Here is a 23139-nt window from a genome sequence, read left to right on the forward strand (position 1 = left end):
CATCAACCAAGTCTGCGAGTCTGACCACCCGGCACTATCATTATCTCATAATTTATTCCGAAGACGGTAGACATGACATGTCAGTGTGTCAAGTTGTGTTGATGTTCTTAACTTTGACATTACTCTCTTATGATCGTTTTTCCATGAGTTTCCCGACTGGAAAATATCGCCTCGCTTGTTTGAGTACCAATACCACCACTGTATTTCAAAACTTCATCAAGTGAAAAACAGTGTTGTGAATCGGATACGGTTCAGCTTCGAGGAAGAAGTCCCTTTAAATATATATTAATTTCGTTATTGTGCAACAGCAAAACAATGGTCTAACGTAGATTCGATCGATGCCATTGGCGGAAGAGCCAAATTCGGGAATCTAACACATCATGGTTGAACTATAATTATTGGTCGTTATATTACTTTCAGTCTAATAATAATCCTATTACCTTTTCTGAAGTATCCGCTCGTCCCTTCCTGCCATTTAAAGTGATAGGTCTGATCCTTTACCTTCTCGCTAACATGTTTGAGCTTCTTAAAGGAGCATGCTTCAGATATATCCTTGTACATTTGATCCGGTAGAGGGCGTCCAATGTATTCAGCCATTCTTCTTATTTCTCTCACACAATCCTGTACAAACATAAATCTAATTGATAAGCTATAAGCGATTGCCTGTCTGTTCAACTCAAACCAAGATGACTTTATATAGTGAACAACAAAATTTCCTGTGACATTGAATAAGATTTCATGCAAAGTTATGTTTTTCACCAAATCTGAAACAATTTCGGTTTGCAACAGTTTTACTCCTGTAAGTGTTCAAGTGGTTTAATTTGCTAACTTCAGAAAACGCGTGATTTCATATAAAAAACATGAACATGCCAAGATGTCAATTCACAAATCAATAGCGTGTGTGTCCACCTCTGGATGCGATGCAAGCAACACATCTTCTTCTCATGGAATGGACCAAGCGTCGCACAAAGTTCTGTGGGATATCTGTCAATATCTGCTGGAGCATGTTTCGAAGTTCCTGGAGTGTCTGTGGAACACGTGTTTGACGTCGAAGGCGCCGATCCATCTCATCCCACATGTGCTCGATTGGTGAGAGATCAGGGGAGCGAGCCAGCCAGGGGATGACATTCACGTTGTTTTGTTGAAGAGAATCCTGAAAAAGTCGAGCAATATGAGGCCGGGCGTTGTCATGTTGAAAGGTAATGCCTGGGCCATGACCATAAAGCGATAGAACAACAGGGCCGATGATCCCGTTGCGGTAACGCAGTCCATTGACATTTCTCTCTACCACTATCAAACGGGTCTTCTGTCTTGCTGTAATCCCAACCCTATACCATAACGCTGCCGCCCTCGAACCGATCTTCTTCCATGACACAATGATTGACGTAACGTTCACCTCGACGTCGGTACACTCGAATCCATCCATCGCTGTGGCTGAGTTGAAAACAAGACTCCTCAGTGAATAGAACTTGTCCCCACTGCATGGCCGTCCAGCGTAGACGCTGTCTGCACCACTGTAGACGTGCTTGGCGGTGGTTTCCTGTCAAAATGGGACGTCTGGTGGGTTTTCTAGCGACAATCCCTGCACATCTGAGGCGACGACGTACGGTTTGTGAAGATATTCGTCGAAGGCCAGGGATGCTTTTTGCAGTCACTGTTGCTGGCTGGAATCGATTTCGTAGGTGTGTTGTTCAAATCCAGTTGTCTTGTCGATTATTGGTTACGCGTGGCCTGCCACTCCGAGGATGACTACATTCGTCTGTTGCCAACGTTGCCATAAACACCAAATGGTGTTTCTGTGGACGTTATATTGTCTTGCAACATCACGTTGACTCGATCCTGTTTCAAGCATAGCAATGGCTCGCAGACGCTCATTTTCGGACAGGCGAGGCATTTCGTAATGTTGAATAATTGCGTAATTTCGTTGTTTGTCTGAGTGGTTGTTGTCAGCACCATGCTAAACAATGCATATGGAATCCCATTAACGCACATGTTTTTTTTTATATCCATTCTTTGGTAGTGAAATGCATGAGGCTTGAATAAAAGTCAACTTATGCATGGAATGCATGCTTTTCTGTAGCAATTCCGTTTTTGTGACTTGATTCCATACATGTATTACAATATTGAAAACCAAACTTTACTTGTTTGAAAGATACACTAAAATATTGGTGTCACAGGAACTTTTGTTGTTGAGTATGGATACTTGTCTGGATTTCCTAAGTAAAATTCGGGATTTCTACTTTCAGCAATACTATTCATGGATATTAGGGACATACCTTTTTCATGTCTTCATACTGCACACTGCATACTTCAAAGCCTTTGTAGGTGTTGAATATATTGGTCATTTCGCGCCTGTAGTCAAAGTACGATCCGCCAGTTGCTTGAAATCACATTTAAAGGAACTAACTACAAATGGGATGGTGTTTGCATGTCGGTAATTCTGACAATGACACTGTAGGTAAAATGTAGGAAAGCTGAAACTGATGTAGGTTTGTTTGGCATGATGGGAGTATATTATATGAGGATGCCGATTTTGACAAAGATGGTGGTCGCTTTAGTCATAGACACGCCCTAGCAATAAGAGATTAATGTATAGTAATACAAGTCGGTGGTGGTAACGAGGATGATGAAGAAGGTGTGTGTGTGTGTGGGGGGGGTGGGTGGGGGGGGGGGGGTGAGGTGGGGGGGGGGGGTACGGTGTGTGTGGGGGGGTAATGTTGTGACGGTGGTAATGGTGGAGGTGTGGGTAGGTGCTGAAACAGTTTTGTTTGTTTAACGTCACGCGACACAGGAGGTGAGAGTTGGTTGTGATGATGGTGGGGTGGGTAGGTGAATGTATTTTTGAGGTTGAAAGGCTTTTGGCGGATTTAAAGTATGAGATTGAAGATGTTGACTTAGCGAAAGTTGCTTGTTATCGTGATGGGTAGATGTTGATCGTTGATGAATAGTTTGTTGTAGTGGTGACTGTTGTTGAAATAATATTGTTATATAAAAAGTTACCTCATGGCATTAATATACTGTTATCGATGGCACCATCTCAATTATGAACATTTACAGTGTGTATGCACTATTAAGCAAACATAAAGTTCTCTTTATAATTAACAGCCTCATCTCTCTCAATCCATCATATACCAATTACATTGTTAATGTATGGCAGCATTTATGTGAAACGATGTCTTCATCACTTACTAAATCCAAGGCCATCGAGAAAAAAATCAAGATAGTCGTTCCAGGAGCCAGTGTAAGTCGGTTTCTGTAACGGGTTGTCTTTCCAGACCTGTCTGCACAGCTGACTGTAAGCGGACACTGCACAATCTTTTGGGTTCCTATTGACGTACACCATCTTACATCGTTTCGTCCATATGGCCTCTGGCAGTTGGCTGCAATCATACGTTGTAAGACCATTATCATAGTGCTATTTGTTTCAGCCTCGCAGCAGCCAGTTGATGTATTCTTAGCAGAAGAACATGAACCAAAATTTCCTTTCAAGAGTTCTTATTGTAAGAACTTGGAAGAGCCGACTACGAGGATCGAGTGGTCAAATTCGGCGACTTGGTTGATTGCCTGTCAGTTTGTTTGTTTGTTTGTTTTGTCATTTAACACCGCAATCTTTCATATTTAAACTGATTCTTACTGTGTAGTCGAGAGTTACCTACCTTCCTTCATAAACAAGGGACAACTCGATCGTTCGAGAAGTTTCATGATGTGACAGAACGCTGACTGCCTATATAAGAATGGCATCAGGGCGAGTCGAGAGCTTTAACGACCTGATCTTATCTACTTGCCACGTGCGGACGGAATCGGTCTGAAAACACTAAAATTCTACAAACTTTGTTGAACGGACATATATCATAATACATAACTATGTGTTTCAATGTAACTAATTATTTGTTATTTATCCTGTATGATCCTTTACTGATTTCACAATTAAGTTCTGAACAAACCGATTTCTGGATTAATCTTTTAAACATCCCACATACTCTAATTTGGGTACTAACACAAGCCATCAGTCAATCCCCCGATCCTGACCGCCCGATCCAATTTATATGCAATCACACACTAATATTGATTGATTAATTGTTGATTGTTTAACGCCACACTAAGCAGTATTCCAGCTGTAAATAATCGAGTCTGGACCCGACAATCCAGTGATTGACATCATGAGCATCGATCCATGCAACTGAGATCGATGACATGTATCAACCAAGTCAGCGAGCCTGACCACCTGGTCCCGTTAGTCGCCACTTACGACATGCAAGCATAGGTTGCTGCACACACTAATAAGCATACTACACGTCTGTATATAATCATACATTTAAATGTATCAAATATAATCTAAACACGAGCTATCAATAGATCCAGATCTATGTCTGGAGTGCCTTTCAATTCAATATAACAGAAGCTCCTACATCATTCTTAAAAAGAAAAAGAAAATATAATTTATATAAATGGCTGGATTTACTTACGACGCTAAAAAAACCGGACCGTTTTATGTGATCATTATATATTACCTGGGCGGGAGATGGGTGTGGAGAATTCGAGGTGATGGCAGTTCATCCAGTTCTTCGTTAGTCCGGTACTCCAGAAACGCCGAGTTTAGCCAATGTTTCGTGTATCCCACGGCGCCTGCCACAACCATGTTGAGGATCTCCCACGCCCAGTGAGTACCTTGTGAATAGGCAGGAGATGCATGTGAAGATTCATTGTAAATGGAATGTTTGTCAATGTACAACATCAACACAGAAGCACAATCCCGATTATCCCTCGCAACAAATTGCATTGGATGTAAAAGGCAAAATAGTGGTGGAATGTACATGGATGGATTACTGAAGTTAACCTAAAGTATTTCAATGAATAGTTTCAAACTGTTCATAACTGGCCTGTTCGTAAGTGATTATGTCAAAACTGATCAAACTCGTAAATGTTTTCCTATTGGTGAAATTGAACAAGGTGTTAGGCTGACTAAATATCATCTGGACGAACACGGATTGAAACTAGATAATACCTCGACGCATATGGAATCAAACTAAATACAACCTGGACGAATACGGATTAAAACTAGACGGATACGGACACAAACCAGATATAACCTGGGCGAATACGGATTCAAACTAGATGAATACGCATACAAAACCAGATATAACCTTGAAGAATACGGATTCAAACTTGACGAATACGGATACAAACTAGATATAACCTAGACGAATACGGATTCAAACTAGCTATAACATGGGCGAATACGGATTCAAACTAGTTATAACCTGGGCGAATACGGATTCAAACCAGATATAACCTGGACGAATTCAGATTCAAACTAGCTATTACATGGGCGAATACGGATTCAAACTAGATATAACCTGGACGAATACGGATTCAAAATAGATATAACCTGGACGAATACGGATTCAAAATAGATATAACCAGGACGAATATGGATTCAAACTAGTTATAAACTGGACGAATAAGGATTCAAAATTGATATAACCTGGACGAATACGGATTCAAACTAGTTATAACCTGGACGAATACGGATTCAAAATAGATATAACCTGGACGAATACGGATTCAAACTAGCTATAACATGGGCGAATACGGATTCAAACTAGCTATAACCTGGACAAATAGGGATTCAAAATAGATATAACCAGGACGAATGCGGATTCAAACTAGTTATAACCTGGACGAATACGGATTCAAAATAGATATAACCAGGACGAATATGGATTCAAACTAGTTATAACCTGGACGAATAGGGATTCAAAATAGATATAACCTGGACGAATACGGATTCACACTAGTTATAACATGGGCGAATACGGATTCAAACTAGCTATAACCTTGACGAATACGGATACAAACTAGATATAACCCGGACGAATACGGATACAGACTAGATATAACCCGGACGAATACGGATACAGACTAGATATAACCTGGACGAATACGGATACAAACTAGATATAACCTTGACGAAAACGGATACAGACTAGATATAACCTGGACGAATACGGATTCAAACTAGTTATAACCTGGACGAATACGGATTCAAAATAGATATAACCAGGACGAATATGGATTCAAAATAGATATGACTTGGAAAAATATGGATACACACAAAACATAGCATGATCAAATACGGATACAAACCAGATATCACCTAGACGGATACGGATTCAAACTAGCTATAACCTGGACGAATACGGATACAAACTAGCTATAACCTGGACGAATACGGATACAAACTACATATAACCCGGACGAATACGGATACAGACTAGATATAACCTGGACGAATACGGATACAAACTAGATATAACCTGGACGAATACGGATTTAAACCAGATATAACCTGGATGAATATTGATTGAAATCTATGACCAGCGAATGAGCAATGCCTTACACTACAGGTCTCACGTATATTCTTGACCTAGATTTTCAGAACATTCAACTATCTCCCTGTTGTTGGTTATATATAATCAATCCGTTCAAAGTAACACGTAGAAACTTGAATGTTCTCGAAGTTTAGATCAATAATATACGATACTCGCTTTCACAGGATTCGATGGCCAAATGATACTTCAATGACAAAAATTTCCTACAGACCTTCATTCGACCTTAAGTCGGCCCTTACGAGGTGAAGGTGAGGTGAGGTGAGGTGAGGTGAGGTGAGGTGAAATTGGGTTTAACGTCGCGTCCAAGATTATTGGACGTGCATGTGCGTGTGTGTGTATGTGTGACTGTTTGTACTAGTCCGGACTGATGCCGATTTATAGTGCTAGCTCACTGAGATCCCATGCCGCAGTTTAACATGAATACCCAACTCAGATACAGCATACTGACTCCGAGCCGACCAGTCCTTGTTTTAGCCCCTCAATGCCGAGAGTCAGACAGGGTAACAACAAGTACCATCTTTTAACGTCTCTTGGTGTGACACGGCCGGGGATCGAACCCCGGACCTTCCGCTCTGCGGGCGGACACTCTACCACTAGACCACGGAGGCGGTCCGCCACTTACGAGGTTTCTAGCGATCACTTCTCACACGAAATGAAAACAGCAGCACTTATTTCTTGGAATGCCTACCTGACTTTGGATATGTACACAGGATGATGTCGTCGTCTCTGATGGAGTACGTCTTCACCCTCTTTATAGCTTCAACCATGAACCCTGCCTGCACATAACCGTCCAGTACCACCAGATCCACATTGTATCCAGACTTCATGGCTCTCTCGGCAAGGGCTGACATCTCCTCTATTGTTGGTGAATATAGATGAATGCTTACCGCTTGCTTTCAGAGGTGAAAAAATGTTTAGATACGATATCATTTGTTTTATCATTTTCATATGAGTGAGTGAGTGAGTATGGTTTTACGCCGCTTTTAGCAATATTCCAGCAATATCACGGCGGGGGACACCAGAAATGGGCTTCACACATTGTACCAATATCGGGAATCGAACCAGGGTCTTCGGCGTGACGAGCGAACGCTTTTACCACTAGGCTACCCGACTGCCCCCATTTTTATATGAATAATACGAAGTAAAAGTGATTGATAAGAATGCAGTATTTAGTTGCTAATATTTCAGTCAGGTTTTGAAATTTTGGTTATGCCTTCTTTAAAAGAAGAGTTGTAGACGTAATATTGCGTTCATTTACAAAGTAGGTCAGGTCATTCACACGTCCTTGAAATAGATCTATGTCATTTGTGTCACAGTTCTAATGTTAACCGTATATCAAAACCAATTTCACAAACCCATCCAGATGAATAACCTACCGTTCATAGTAAATTATATGATCCTAAAATTCGCGTCTGGGTCAGACAAGGCTTTCAAAATGTCCGCTTCTCTTTAAGTCACGCGGCTTAAAATGATAACAGTGGTATGTGTGTGTGTGCACAGACCGTTGTGTTTACAGTGGACGATCAATGTTAAAGGAACACGACAGCCTGTTACAGATATGTGTTTGGTATAAGGGTTAGTTTGTTTTTTACTAAATGAGAGCGCCATTGATGGTTCGTAATGTGGCTAATCCGTGCAATTTGTTCATTTTGTTTTAAAAAGAGCTTAAAATGTTTAGGGTAAATATATCTCATTTCGTTTATGTTAACCGGTCTCTATTTTGTAAGAATAAACTATCGCGCATTGAGCGATTATCTCCTTTAGCTATAGGCGTACATCGTATCTTATTCAAGCTGTATCACTGAGAGTGAGTGGTTATCTCCCTTACCCAAATAGCTCTGTTGCGTACGACTTTTGGAATGCATCGTATGTTATTCAGGCAGCCAGGGAGAACGGTTCAAGGGAGGAAGTCAAGCATGTGACACGCTCTCAATCGACACACTGCTTTTCCAACTTATTTGACATTTCTTTTGAAGTTCTGACAGAGATTATCCACCCGTTCTTTGCTCCGGGGTACACATAGGAAATCAACAGGTTGGACTGTAGTTTGCAATGTTTTTCCTAAGAATGATCAACTCGTTGCGATACACGTATATCACGCTGGATACCGAGTATTTCTGACGGACATTTTCCTAAGATCTGAAAAGTAAAGGCATCTACCTAGGCATCTGCGATATAATTTCGCAGAGATGTAGAATATTAAATTTCCCATCTGATGGTGTAAATTTTACTGCCATGTGTTGTCCGAGAATGCTGTTGAAAAACAGCAAATTTCTCCGCTTTTTATCGTACACCGATAAAAGAACTGTGCGACGATTTTTTTGTTTTATTAAGCAGCTTTACGGAAACTGTGAGCGAACAAAATACTGCCTAATATCTGAACGACATAAATGTATATGAAATGGATTTATATGCTTATGTATAACGTTATACGTTCCATACAAACAAAATCTGCCGTATATGACGAAAACCGGTTTTACTCGATGACGACGAAAGACAGACATACACATAAAAGGGGTCACTGCGTTATTCTTAGCCCTAGGAGGGGGCACGGGTGGCCTAGTCGTCTAAGGCGCCGCGAATTCGCTGTGTAGTGTTGCATCCCTTAGGCACGCCAGAAGCCTATGATTGTGGGTTCAAATCCTGGTTCGCTCCGATTATGTTTCTAGGTTGTCAGCACCATACCCGTGGTCGTGGGTTTCATCGAAGTGGTAAACGTCTGAGACCTGCATCACTTCGGGCTTTCCTCCCATATTAAGCTGACACGGCGCGATATAACTGGAATACTGTTAAAATGCGGCACTAAACACACCTCACTCACCCACTCTTAACCTTTGGATATAGCAACTCAGGTCACTTGGTGAGAATTAGCTGTGGATAAGGATAATATATTTTCGTGGTGTTTTGTTCACGAGGAACCAAACTATTCCAACACAAATATCGATATTGTAATTGCATACGTTTATATATAAAAAAACACATACGAAATGATAAAATAGTACTTCATAAAAAGGAAGTAGTAGCGAAATGGATGGCCCTAACCCTGTCTCACCTACTAATTTAGCCCTCAGATTCCAATATTCTCCTGATTGTGCAATTGTAATCTGACTTATGATACACCATTCAAAATGGAGCACTAGCCTTTTCGTAAAATGTAATAAATTACTGAAAAACGTCGTGGCTTGCTTTATGTCTTTGGCAACGTATTTGGCAACGTCGTAGAAATACGTCATTGGTATTTTGATTAATCTATATCTCCCCTAATGTTCGTTCATGGTATGGAAAATGTCGATGAGTAATATGGAATTTAGCGCTTTTTCGACACAACATAAAATGACTGCTTTTACCATGAAAATATTGTCGTGAATATATAAGCCATTATACGTTTTACCGTGTATCTTAATTTGACACGACGCGCACCTGTTTGACATAAATCTTACGTAATCAAATACCAAAAAGAAAATTTCCAAACAAACAAAATTATCTTCAATATTGGATATGTCTTTGTTCATTATGATGTGATTATTTCTCTTTATCTCGTCTCAGAATCTCGACTCATGTGTCGTGCGTACTCGCCTAACAGGCAGTGCCCTTGTAATGTCGATACTGATGATAAAGGAGTGGTCATCACATCTTCACTTTCTTCATTTAGGGGCGGTCGGGTAGCCTAGTGGTTAAAGCGTTCGATCGTCACGCCGAAGACCCAGCTTCGATTCCCGACATGGGTACAATGTGTGAAGCCCATTTCTAGTCCCCCGCCGTGATATTGCTGGAATGTTGCTAAAAGCGGCGTAAAACCAGACTCACTCACTGCTCCTTTTATATTCCCATCAAAAGATTCAGTATAATAATACTTAGAAACGAGACCTGCATCACTTCGGGCTATCCTCCCACATTAAGCTGACACGCCGTGATATAACTGTCATACTGTTAAAAGCGGCGTAAAACCCAACTCACTCACTCACGCAAAGTGAGGGTTGAAGAGAAGAAGAGAAAGGACATGTCCGAACATCTCTGGCATGATCCAGAGAGGGGAGGGGTTCTACCATTTATCGTATGTATTCCAGATGCTATTGAAAACACATCGGAATCCTAGGGGGACGGCAGCAGTTACGGAAAGGGGCGAGGTTTGCCGATTACAGTTAATTGGTGGCCATTTTGGGAGCAGCGGGGGTTTCGACAGTGTGTATGAGGAAGTACCCGTACGTCGTTGTATGGAATGTGTGTTTGCCTAGCATGGCAGGCGGTAAGGCCGAGTGACAAGGGATATCCCAGCGGACGTGATATTCCTACAAAAGAAATATTTCGAAACCTCGACTAAATTGGCCAAAAATGAGATTGCAGTCGAGGTCGTGCTGGAAGCTGTTCAAAGTGACATATTCAGTTGAGGAACACAGGAATTCGATGATAGCGTGTGTAGCATAATAAATTCGTATAGACAAAACAACACCCCTATATACATACTCACTTTAATTACTCAGTGAGAATGATTATGTAGTGATTGGTGGGCCCACACTCGTGCATTGGGTTACATCGGATTGAACGGGCGTGATCGAGGCACGTGACAGGTGACAAGGGACATATTGAGACTGAACATTGAACTGAACCATAAATAGAGGTCATTCCACCTCGATCTTCCCTTCATCTGACGCACGCTGGTAAGCAATCCTTTCCTCATCACTGGGTTTTCACAACAACTTTTAGCCTAAACTTACTTTTGCAGACGTGAAAAACCAAGAACAAATTTAATGACAGGGAGGTTTTACAAAAGTGAACATAGAGAGTGGGAGATAAGACATTTTAAAGGTATGGACATTTTCACTTGAACTATATCATGTGGAGATTTTTTGGTGGGGTAGCCTAGAGGTTGAAGTTCACACTTCATGCTGACGATAAAGGTTCGATTCCTGTCATGGGTACAATGCGTGAAGCCAACGTCTGATGTTGCTGGAATATTGCAAAAAAGCGGCGTAAAACCATACCCATGTTTGTTGCCACGTATCCATAACATGGTTCCTTATTGGATGATTTGCTTTTGGCCATGTAAGGGCAGAAATACCATCAGTTATTACTGACAAATATCTCTTGAAAACCTTTCAAATGATTCCCTATTGCACACATTACATGTGTGGCTGTGGTTAAATATTTGTTAAGCATGTCACATTTTCGGATCAGTGTTTGTTTGTGTTAGTCAACTGAAATGAAAATGGATCTAGTCTAAAGTTTTCAAAACCCAGTGGTTTCAAATGGCTCAAAGGTAGTATATTCCGAGTACTAACCATTATATATAGCATGTTAAGGAATCCATTTGTATATTATTGACCTGAACAATATGCATATCCAGAAAATAGGTTATGGTTACCAACGTAAACCAAAATAAAATAATAATCAATTACATAAATTGCATCATTTGTTTTGATTTGTTTGCTGTTAACATGGTTAATATTGCACTCAGTAAGATTCTAGCCATATGATGACGGCCTGTAAATAATCAAGTCTAGACCAGACGATCAACCATCGGGGCTAACCACACAATATATTAACTTTTTAACCTCCCACCAATTAAACACTACTCTCTCTTGACTTATGCTCCGGCACGAGACTACACTCTGCACACAACTCTGACATTAAAGAATCTTCTGGGCTGTGACGTTCCTGGGATGTATATTGTCGACATGTTGTGGACCGCCTCCGTGATCTAGTGGTAGAGCGTCAGCCCGGAGTGCGGAAGGTCCGGGGTTCGATCCCCGGCCGAGTCATACCAAAAGACGTTAAAAGATGGTACTTGTTTTTACTTGACTGGTCGGCTCGGAGTCAGAATACTGTGTCTGAGTGGATATTCATGTTAAACTGCAGCATGGTATCTCAGTGAGCTAGCACTATAAATCGGCATCCGTCCGGACTAGTTCAAGCAGCCACACAAACACACACACGTGCATGCAAACACACACACGTGCTATATAAGTGCAATAATCTTGGACGCGACGTTAAACCCCATTGCACCTCACCTCACCTCTACATGTTGTGTATTGCAGTGGATTTTTTACACCCGGGTTTTACCATGTTCATTGTTAAAAGGCCCAAAGCATTTTAAGTTTAGAGGAATTTATATTTAAAAAATCATAACATTGTGCTGGCAAACGTGACAAACATCTCTGTAACTGAATCACAGACAAGTGTTTGTAATTGCAACGAATATTGTGCTAAGATTTTTTTTCTTCAATTTGTTACTTTGAACACAAAGAGAACGATGTATTAATAAACAAATACATTTCAACAATGGTTTACAACATGTGTTCAAGTTCATTAGAACCTTAGGTATTTGTTCAGATACACAAAATATACATCATGTATACAACATTTCTTTACAGTGCAGTTTACACGTTGTACAGCGATGGGACGAGAGGTCGTTCACAACACTGCGAAACTCAATTTCATGATCATAAACATATATGATCTTGGGAATAGTCAGAAAGCTTGACTGCATGCCCGTTCGCGACATAGCATCGCTGTTTCTTTCATAAAATGGAAACATTTTACAAATTCGTCAATATCTATGGCATCTTGTTCCTCCTAATGTCTGAGCGAGTGCACGTTACAATTTAAGTACTTCTTTACAGCTACAGACTTATAATGCTTAACACTTAATTGCGACAAATCAAATACTTCAAATGTGTGAAGCCCATTTCTGGTGTCTCCTGCTGTCATATTGCTTGAATAATGCTAAAGGCGGCGTAAAGCCATACTCACTCACTTTAAATTTGACTATGGTACCCGGTTCTGTCAAATTATCCATTTCCGCCTCAGGTTAGGATGCAGTGATCTAAATACACACATATATCACAGACATACTCATGAAGTCTATTAATGGCATTAAGAAGTGATACACATAAGGAGGAGAATGTATTGACATCAACTTCTTTATCATGACTATCACAACATTTTGGAGTATGTGCTTACTCCTTCTTTGGGTGAGTTTTCATGATTTTACTCCAACTGCATGGATCGATTCTCATTATCACTGGATTCTCTGGTCCAGACTCGATTACTTACAGACCGAGGTCACATAGCTGGAATAGTGCTGAGTAAGGCGTTAAACAACAAACAAATCCTGCCCGACCGCTGGCACCCGTCACAAACACATGCAAAGGCAAGTCAATTGTTCACCTGACAGAAACACGGGAACACATAGTACAAGTCAAAGTAGGGAATTCCTTTGGACATCATTTTTGTAACTGATGTTTCAAATTTGGAAATGTCCGAACGTCTCCAATGACTATAATGTTTCTGAAAGTTTTACTGAAGCCTTGAAGGTTGCAACAATTTCTCAGCATAAGGTATCCTATAAATCAGTCAGCATGGTTGTTTCTAGTCTCAATGTGTCATCTCGCATGCCGATGTCGCAATTCTGGCCTGTTTGGCACGGAATCATTATCTGCAGGTATATCGGTGACTTGATTGTATATGCAAATACGATATGTACCCCCCTGGAGTGCCAAGCACACGACACAGCTGACATTTCACTTATTCCGAAACAAACAATACTTACTGTTCGTGACCGCCTCCGTGGTCTAGTGGCAAAAAGTAACACAAAATTTGAAGATATCCTACGCAAAAATAAATCAAATTACAGGCAAAATTACAATGTTATCGCTTTCAGATATACTAACGATACAATGGTTCCAATGCAGAATATTATATACTTCCTTCCAACAATGATTTGTCAACACTAGGCTACATGGACAGCAGTAGTTGTAGTTTCTGTGCCACAGACACAGAAACACCTGAACATTTAGTCTGTATTGCATCACATCTGGAAACAACCCGAACACTCGCTGTATAACAAACATCAAATCAATATCAATATCAACTTTATTCATGTTGTGCTTAGTTATACAAGTAGAGACACTGACCCAGTAAACATAATCATTATCCTTCAAACACTTGATTTTCTGAAGTAAGCTAAGCAAACCTACCCTATTCCAGGAGTTCCAGAATGAAGTGAAACAAAACTATATGAGAACAAAATGTTCGTTCTTACTCGTGAGTGAGTGAGTGAGATTGGTTTAATGCCGCTTTTAACAGTATTCCAGTTACACCACGGCGTGTCAGCTTAATGTGGGAGGAAAGCCCGAAGTGATGCAGGTCTCAGACGTTTACCACTTCGGTGAAACCCACGAGCACGGGTATGGTGCTGACAAACCTAGAAACATAATTGGGGCCAACCGGAATTCGAATCCACGATCATAGGTTTCTGGCGTGCCCAAGGGACGCAACTCTGCACAGCGAATCGCGGCGCCTTAGACGAAAGGGTCACCCGTGCCCCCTTTACATTTAATAAAGACTGGTCTTGCCATGCTCTATTTCTGTGAAAACCCTGAACACTATTCTAATATGACCATTAAATGCCACCTTTGGGGATTATTTCGGCACATTTTGCCTACGTGTGCCTAGCGTGTTGATAATTATGAATTGTAGGGCATCGTAGTATAAGGGAATGATATAGATAGAAGAACTGACACAAGCTGACACTGGGAAGGATTAACCTATCATCATACAATCGTAGTTAACTTAACCATTCCGGGAAACGTGTTTCAGTAAGGGAACGATTTATTCAGCTTTGATTCATATATTTTTTCGAATTTCTCGCTTTGGGCGACTGTGAACCAGTTCTTCCAGTCACCGGTTTTTCCTGAAAGTTAAATATATAACATCGTATCATTTCATAGAATATGTGGGCATAAAACTACATTTTAACGATACTTTCACAGTACACACAGTTGCTACCAACACAAATAGTGAATTTGCCAACCATGGTGTTCCAGAAAGCGTATGGCAGTTGTTCAGTGAATATGTGTAAGGCCACTTGTGCGACGCTATCCCATGCTGTGGTCATTTCAAACCTCCATACTCACTGGCACGTACATTTAAAATGGAAAACTTGTGAAGTTCAGGTGCTGCCGGGTCCGGAGTAGCAGGAAACTTTACACTTTTCAGTTTCAGTACAAGTGATCCTTTCATATAATTTGCAGTATTTTGCCTTTTACTCTCTGTCATTGTGTGTTTGTTTGTTGCTTAACTCTGCACTCGGCAGTATTCCAACTATATGGCGACGGTCTGTAAATAATCTTATTTGGACAAGACAATCCAGTGATTGACATCATGAGCACCTGCATCAACAAAATCAGCGATTTTGACCACCCGATTCCGTCAGTCGCCTCTGACGACAAGCCCAGACCCGTGAAAATCCGGGTGAGAATAGGTCTTCTGCAACCCAACCAAATAGCGTCAAACAACAAAAAAACGACATGCATAGCCGTCTCTTTCGTGAACACCTTGTATCATGACTATTTATTAGTGATTCATAGAAACAAGCTCATGGTTTGTTTGGAAACGATCAATGGTTGCAAATTGGTTGGTTTGGTTGGTTTGGTTGGTTTGTTGTTTAACGCCGCACTGAGCAATATTCCAGCTGTATGACGGCGGTCTGTAAATAATCGCGTCTGGACCAGTGATTGACATCATGAGCAGCGATCAACTCAATTAGGATACGATGACATGCATCAACCAAGTCAGCGAGCCTGACCCCCCGATCCCGTTAGTCTCCTTTTACGACAAGCATAGTCGTCTTTTACAGCAAGCATGGGTTGCTGAAGACCTATTCTACCCCGGATCTTCACGAGTCCGATCAATGCTTTCAGCAGATATTTCACATGATTATGGAAACTGTTTTGTGGCCTTAATTTATATTTTACAGTTCGAGTAGTCACCTTTTCTGAAGTATCCACTTGAACCCTGTTGCCACTTGAAGTGGTAGGTCTGATCCTTGATGTTCTCGTTGGCGTGTTTCAGGTTGCGGAAGGAACATGCTTCTGCTATCTCAACGTACGTTTTCTCCGGAAGAGGGCGGTTAAGATATTCAGCCATTCTTCTTATCTCGTTCACGCAATTCTTTCGAAGTAAAACAGATGCTTTTGACAAATTAGATATCACATACGCAACTGACTAACATTTTTATACATAACTTTACTAGAAAGTATTGGCGAAACATTAGAGTCATACTGTCGAATAAAACTTACTCCTCATTGACAGTGTTTTAAAGTTACATGTAATGTAAATATTACACTTGTACTTGCACCATGAGGCACATTAAACAGTACTGTCAGGATTTATAATTGTTATAACATTTTGGATTTAATCTTCTAAGCATTATCAAACGTTAAAACGGACTATTGTTGAATCACTTAAACAATTATTGTCTTGAAATATGGTTATCCATTTGCTTCCATACATATCTGCCAGTGCATAAGCAGATCATAAACAATTTATTTCAAATGTTTAACATTTGAAGTATATTTGCTATAATATTTCGTACTGTGTTACTCACCTGTTTCATGTCTTTAAACTGAACTTGGCAGATACTGTATTGTTCTGCTGTTTTCTTCCAATCAAATATGTAATCAAAAATTGACCCGTACGCAACTGAAACAAAGACCAAATTTGAGAATAACTGGGGTTGAGGTTCCGTGACGCTTTGAGGTTCCGTGAAGTGAAATGGAGTTTAACGTCGCGTCCAAGATTATTGCACTTATATAGTGACGTGCATGCACGTGTGTGTGTGTGTGTGTGTGTGTGTGTGTGTGTGTGTGTGTGTGTGTGTGTGTGTGTGGCTGCTTGTACTAGTCCGGACTGATGCCGATTTATAGTGCTAGTTCACTGAGATACCATGCCGCAGTTTAACATGAATACCCCACTCAGACACAGTATACTGACTCCGAGCCGACCAGTCCTTGTTTTAGCCCCTCAATGCCGAGCGCCAGACAGGGTAACAACAAGTACCATATTTTAACGTCTTTTGGTATGACGCGGTCGGGGATCGAACCCGGACCTTCCGCTATCTACAGTATTGGTGATGACACATATCGTTTGTTCTGTTACTTTACTAAACTATATCATCTGTACGTTCATTAATAAGAACAAAGCTATCTTAACGCCAATAAAGATTATTGATCTGGGTCTTCTCATATGTGGTGACCCATGAAGATCCGGGGTAGAATATGTCTTCAGCAACCCATGCTTGCCGTAAAAGGCGACAATACTTGTCTCGCTGACTTTGTTGATGCTCGATCCCAATTGCGTTGATCGATGCTCATGATGTCAATCACTGGATTGTCTGGTCCAGATCGCCGTCATATAGCTGGAACATTGCTGAGTGCGGCATTAAACAACAAACAAACTAAATCTTATGGGGTAATGTTATCCATACCGTAACCATTCTGATACAAGGAAAGGAAGTCGTCCCATGACCCTGTAAAGCTGCACGTGACGTTCGAGTCATCTTTCCAGACCTGGTTGCTCTCCTGACAGAAGTAGGACACAGCACAGTCCTTGGGGTTTCTCCAGACGCACACCACCTTACATCCCATCTTCCATACCGACTCGGGCAGCTGCCTGCATGCATGGGGGGTGTATGAACATTGATACATACATGGATCATTCCTGCAATGTTTTGCAAACGTTACACATCAAAAACAAGAAGAAATGTAAACTGATAAGAAAAATAGAGGACAGCACTTTGCGTTACAACATGGCAAGAAAGTGAGTGATTACCACTATACAAATCTGTAATACATACCGGTGGTAGAGGGCGATTTTTGTGGGAGATTTTATTATTAATACCATTCTTACCGTGGCAGTACATGGGTGTGGAGGATCCTTGGTGATGCCAGTTCCTCCAGTTCTTCTTCAGTCCTGTATTCCAGCCATGCGGAGTTCTGCCAGTGTTTGGTATACTTGGCCTTGCCTGCTACGATCATGTTAAGGATCTCCCATGTCCAGTGAGTGCCTTTCGTTATCATAAGACAAACATTGTTATAGAGTCGTCGCTGTCATCTGTTTGTCATTCAACGCCCTTATGTAACGACAGGACACAAATAGTAAATGTTCAAAAGCTGAACCGGAAGGTGAATTTCAGCACAATCAGATGTCCTTTAAGGGACACATATATTTATTTGTTACCTGACTTTGGGAATGTGCACAGAAGGATGTCATCTTCCCGGAGTCGACGAGACTTCAACGTTCTTAACCTGTCTGCAATGATAGTCATTTGAACAACTCCGTCCTCGTCTGTCATGTCGTAAGGAATTCCCCCTGCCATTGCTATTTCCGCTGGGGTGGCCATCTTGACAAACTGTGACCAAATGAGAAAACTGCTGATATTGCTGAATGTGGAGTTAAACACACACACACACACACACACACACACACACACACGCACACACACACGCACACGCACACACACACACACACACACACACACACACGCACGCACACACACGCACACGCACACACGCACACGCACACACACACACACACACACACACACACACACACACACAATGAGCTCTATATATTAACAAATGGAAGGTTATCGTGACCCTTCTTCTGATTGGGTGACATTATGAAGGTGTATTTGTTCACATGAGTGATAATGCTGGCCACATCCAGCCACCCTAGTCAGGGTGTATCTACAGATGAACATGTATCCGATCAGCTATGCTTTTGCGCCCAAGTAACGTACACCGCCTGTTCCAGCCAGCTTGGCTGCATGTCAAAAATATCTGGTGGATGTGTCAAAGAATGAGTAGGATAAGATTCAGCTATCAAAGGTGGGCAGATATTAGTTGCGTTGTAAAAAAAATTGATTCCGGTACATTGACATCAGACTGATATTAAGTCGTTAATTTTGGAATTGTCATCAAAGTCTCTCTTCTCTGATTATAGAGTCTTCTCAAGGAGGTTTTAAAGGGTTTTCATTATTTTCAAACTCATTAACATAGTCACTTATCAAGAACATTTTGACAACGATATTGTTAAATAAGAGACATATTAGTTGCCCTTTGTTGAGTATATTTAGACAGCGTTATTTTTTATAGACTTGCATGGTTTCAAATTGCCCAAACCGTTTAGTCCCATCCCTGCAGTAAACTCAAAGCCTTTTAAAACAAAACGTTGATTGATTTACATTTTAAACGTGGCAATGACGTGATGTTAATGAAGGAATACGAATCTTTGAACAACAGTTCAACACAATCTATGATCGCAAATAGATGACTACAGGCCATGACCATGCTTCACTTTCTTTCTGAATAATCCATGTCTGTAAATGTTATACAAACTATTAAGTAGTACTGAAAGTTAAAGCGTTGAAAATTGACATGATGTAGAAAGTATACTTTATACTAACCAAGACACGTCTAGTTTTCTAAAAAACTGTTCCGATCCTACCTCAACCTACCTACCTTTCGACTCCTGAATTAAAAGTGTACAATGGTAAAGTCTTCAATGATAATGATGCATGACTCACCCTTACATGACTTGCCATAAACAGTATCATAATGAGTCGGCAATAGTTAAGCCACGTCACGGAGGACTGCTGGAGAGCAACGTGGAACAATGCGTATACTGTGGCCTGATTCAGCCTTGAATAATGTGTCTCTATTGCCCTGGCACAAAATACAAAACTTTTTTTGAGATTTGGAAGAGGTAAATGTGGCTGATTCAATTGGCATAATTCAGCATTTGCTTTGTGGTATATAAACGACGTGATAAGATTCATACGATAATATAAGAAACAATTAACTTCTGTAAAAAAAATAATTATAATGATGAATTGAATAACTAACATGTGTGCATGAATTTGATATTAACACATCATTCTAGCCCAAATCCAGAATCAGACTAAACACTTATAGCGGCGGACTAAGATTGAGATGCATACACAATCATATTTGTAACTGAAATCGTTTGTTTGTTTAATTTACATGACCGCGGCGTGTGTATAATGAAGTCTGTACCAGACAAGACAATAACTGATCTTATGAGCAAAGTTGTTGAAAACATTGCGTAAATTTAAATTTTATGGTAATGTGTTTATAGAAACGTTTGTTTTAGAATGTTTCAGGGACTATATCACATGAATCAGCAATCGTGTAGTCACAGATTCATGCAGGGGCAAGTTCACCTTCAAAACTAAAACAACACTTCCAGACTTTGACCTGAATCAAGATAACGTCTCCAAGGTCCGAAAATGAGCAAAACTCAAGACTGTACAAGTAACAGTTCAACAATTACTGGCATTGAAAGATTCATAAACTTTTTACCGCTGTTTTGGCTTTTACATCCAATGGAATCTGTTTTGGTGAATAATCGAGACTGGTTGTTCTCTGGCATTGACGTTTCATATTCACAATAAACTATTGACAATTACATCAGTCATGGGCTGGTTGTGGTTACTGGATGTGGCGATATTGGTAGCAGTGACTTGGTGGTAGCCATTGGCTGGTTGTCGTTACTGGATATGGCGATATTGGTAGCAGCTACTTGGTGGTAGCCATGGGCTGGTTGTCGTTACTGGATGTGGCGATATTGGTAGCAGTGACTTGGTGGTAGCCATGGGTTGGTTGTCGTTACTGGATGTGGTGATATTGGTAGCAGCTACTTGGTGGTAGCCATGGGCTGGTTGTCGTTAGTGCATGTGGCGATATTGGTAGCAGTGACTTGTGGTAGCCATGGACTGGTTGTCGTTACTGGATGTGGTGATATTGGTAGCAGCTACTTGGTGGTAGCCATGGGCTGGTTGTCGTTAGTGCATGTGGCGATATTGGTAGCAGTGACTTGTGGTAGCCATGGACTGGTTGTCGTTACTGGCTATGACGATATTGGTAGCAGTGACTTGGTGGTAGCCATGGGCTGGTTGTCGTTACTCGATGTGGCGACATTGGTAGCAGTGACTTGTGGTAGCCATGGACTGGTTGTCGTTACTGGATGTGGCGATATTGGTAGCAGTGACTTGGTGGTAGCCATGGGCTGGTTGTCGTTACTGGATATGGCGATATTGGTAGCAGTAACTTCGTGGTAGCTATGGGCTGGTTGTCGTTACTGGATGTGGCGATATTGGTAGCAGTGACTTGGTGGTAGCCATGGACTGGTTGTCGTTACTGGCTATGGCGATATTGGTAGCAGTGACTTGGTGGTAGCCATGGGCTGGTTGTCGTTACTGGATGTGGCGATGTTGGTAGCAGTGACTTGGTGGTAGCCATGGGCTGGTTGTGGTTACTGGATGTGGCGATATTGGTAGCAGTGACTTGGTGGTAGCCATGGGCTGGTTGTGGTTACTGGATGTGGCGATATTGGTAGCAGTGACTTGGTGGTAGCCATGGGCTGGTTGTCGTTACTGGATGTGGCGATATTTTGTTTACAATGACTTGGTGGTAGCCATGGGCTGGTTGTCGCTAGTGGATGTGGCGATATTGGTAGCAGTGACTTGGTGGTAGCCATGGGCTGGTTGTCGTTACTGGATGTGGCGATATTGGTAGCAGTGACTTGGTGGTAGCCATGGGCTGGTTGTCGTTACTGGATGTGGCGATATTGGTAGCAGTGAGTTAGAGGGGCTGATGAATCGTTTAAGGTATAGGAAAGAAGGGGGTGTCATATTCAAGAATAATCTCCCTAAAATATCAAATAAGTTCAAAAGACAGTTGATTAAATGACTTACTGTATTCCTTCTGAAATACTGTTATCAGTCGTGCCATGGGCCTGTATAGTGCGTTTACCTTGAGGGTTGCCTTTCCAGATCTGTTTTCTGGCTTGGTTGATACTACACATTCTCTAGTGTTTCTCTAAACAACATAAACTTACGTGTAGTGTTGCATACTGCGTCGGTGGTACCTCACGCAGCATAATCGTTTGTTTGTGTTTTTAACCACTGTAATAATGAAGACATGAAGCTTTATTGACAAGGGGCACGGGTGGCCCAGTCGTCTAAGGGGCCGCGATTCGCTGTTGCGTCCCTTGGGCACGCCAGAAACCTATGATTATGGGTTCGAATCCCACGACTGTGGGTGCCAATGTATCTTGAGTGGGAGCAAACAAATAACGTATATGGGTGGATCTACCCGCCAGCCACCCTCGTGTAAGTGCGAGCGGGCGAGAGTCAGTTTCGGTTTACTCAGGGTACAATTGCAAGCCATGTTTACCACACATGGCCTTCAGACATTGGACATGGAGAACATACGTGATGCTACAATGACACTTCGTGAGCGGGGAGTCCCCGGGGCCATCGGAAATATGTCGACCTGCCTATATAATGCGGAGTGCCTACATAAGAACATAGGCTTCTGCCGGGACCATAACGATACACCGATAAACGACGTGTCAAGTTAATGGATTTCCATTCAACGAAGTTTAAATCTTTTTAAATGAACTCACAATGGTGCTTGCACAAAATGGTGGTCATATTTATTGATAGTGAGATTCCATATTATCTAATTGCATTATAATACGCAGACGATGTTTCGTTTGTTGTGGCAGTGCTGCAGTAGAAAATTAACGTTCTTTAACATTTCTAGGAAAGGAGGTAATTATTACAACACACAACAACAACAACAACAACATAAATAAATAAATAAATAAATAAATAAATAAATAAATAAATAAATAAATAAATAAATAAATAAATAAATAAATAAATAAATAAATAAAATAAAAAATAAATAAATAAATTATGGTGTTTCGACGAGGCTTAGTATGGAAAAACTGTTGTGATTTTATATTATCAGATTTATAAATTACGATGATGAATAATTGATACCTTTCATTGCAAGGCGCCTTAAAATATCTGACAGTGTTGTCGTTCCGATCTTGTGAACCTTCAAATTGCGGTTCAACGTACAACAAATTAATTGGA

At 41.1% G+C, this 23139-nt stretch overlaps 1 protein-coding gene across 1 annotated transcript in view; it reads right to left on the reverse strand.

The window, feature by feature from the left end:
• The window catches only part of LOC124150206, a 39019-nt gene that overhangs the window by 352 nt on the left and 15528 nt on the right, over positions 1–23139 (reverse strand). Inside the window, exons 8-19 of the mRNA XM_048391112.1 lie at positions 18411–18582; positions 18081–18237; positions 17659–17891; positions 16780–16874; positions 16163–16343; positions 14993–15084; positions 13942–13963; positions 7081–7248; positions 4512–4668; positions 3190–3380; positions 2277–2380; positions 441–621 (exon numbers count right to left, since the gene is read on the reverse strand). Coding sequence (XP_048247069.1) covers positions 441–621; positions 2277–2380; positions 3190–3380; positions 4512–4668; positions 7081–7248; positions 13942–13963; positions 14993–15084; positions 16163–16343; positions 16780–16874; positions 17659–17891; positions 18081–18237; positions 18411–18582 — 1753 coding nt within the window. The remainder of the gene's footprint in view (positions 1–440; positions 622–2276; positions 2381–3189; positions 3381–4511; positions 4669–7080; positions 7249–13941; positions 13964–14992; positions 15085–16162; positions 16344–16779; positions 16875–17658; positions 17892–18080; positions 18238–18410; positions 18583–23139) is intronic.

The sequence above is a fragment of the Haliotis rufescens genome, unplaced genomic scaffold (genome assembly GCF_023055435.1).
Source record: "Haliotis rufescens isolate VD_foot unplaced genomic scaffold, xgHalRufe1.0.p SCAF_9, whole genome shotgun sequence".
NCBI classification, from domain to species: Eukaryota; Metazoa; Mollusca; class Gastropoda; order Lepetellida; family Haliotidae; genus Haliotis; species Haliotis rufescens.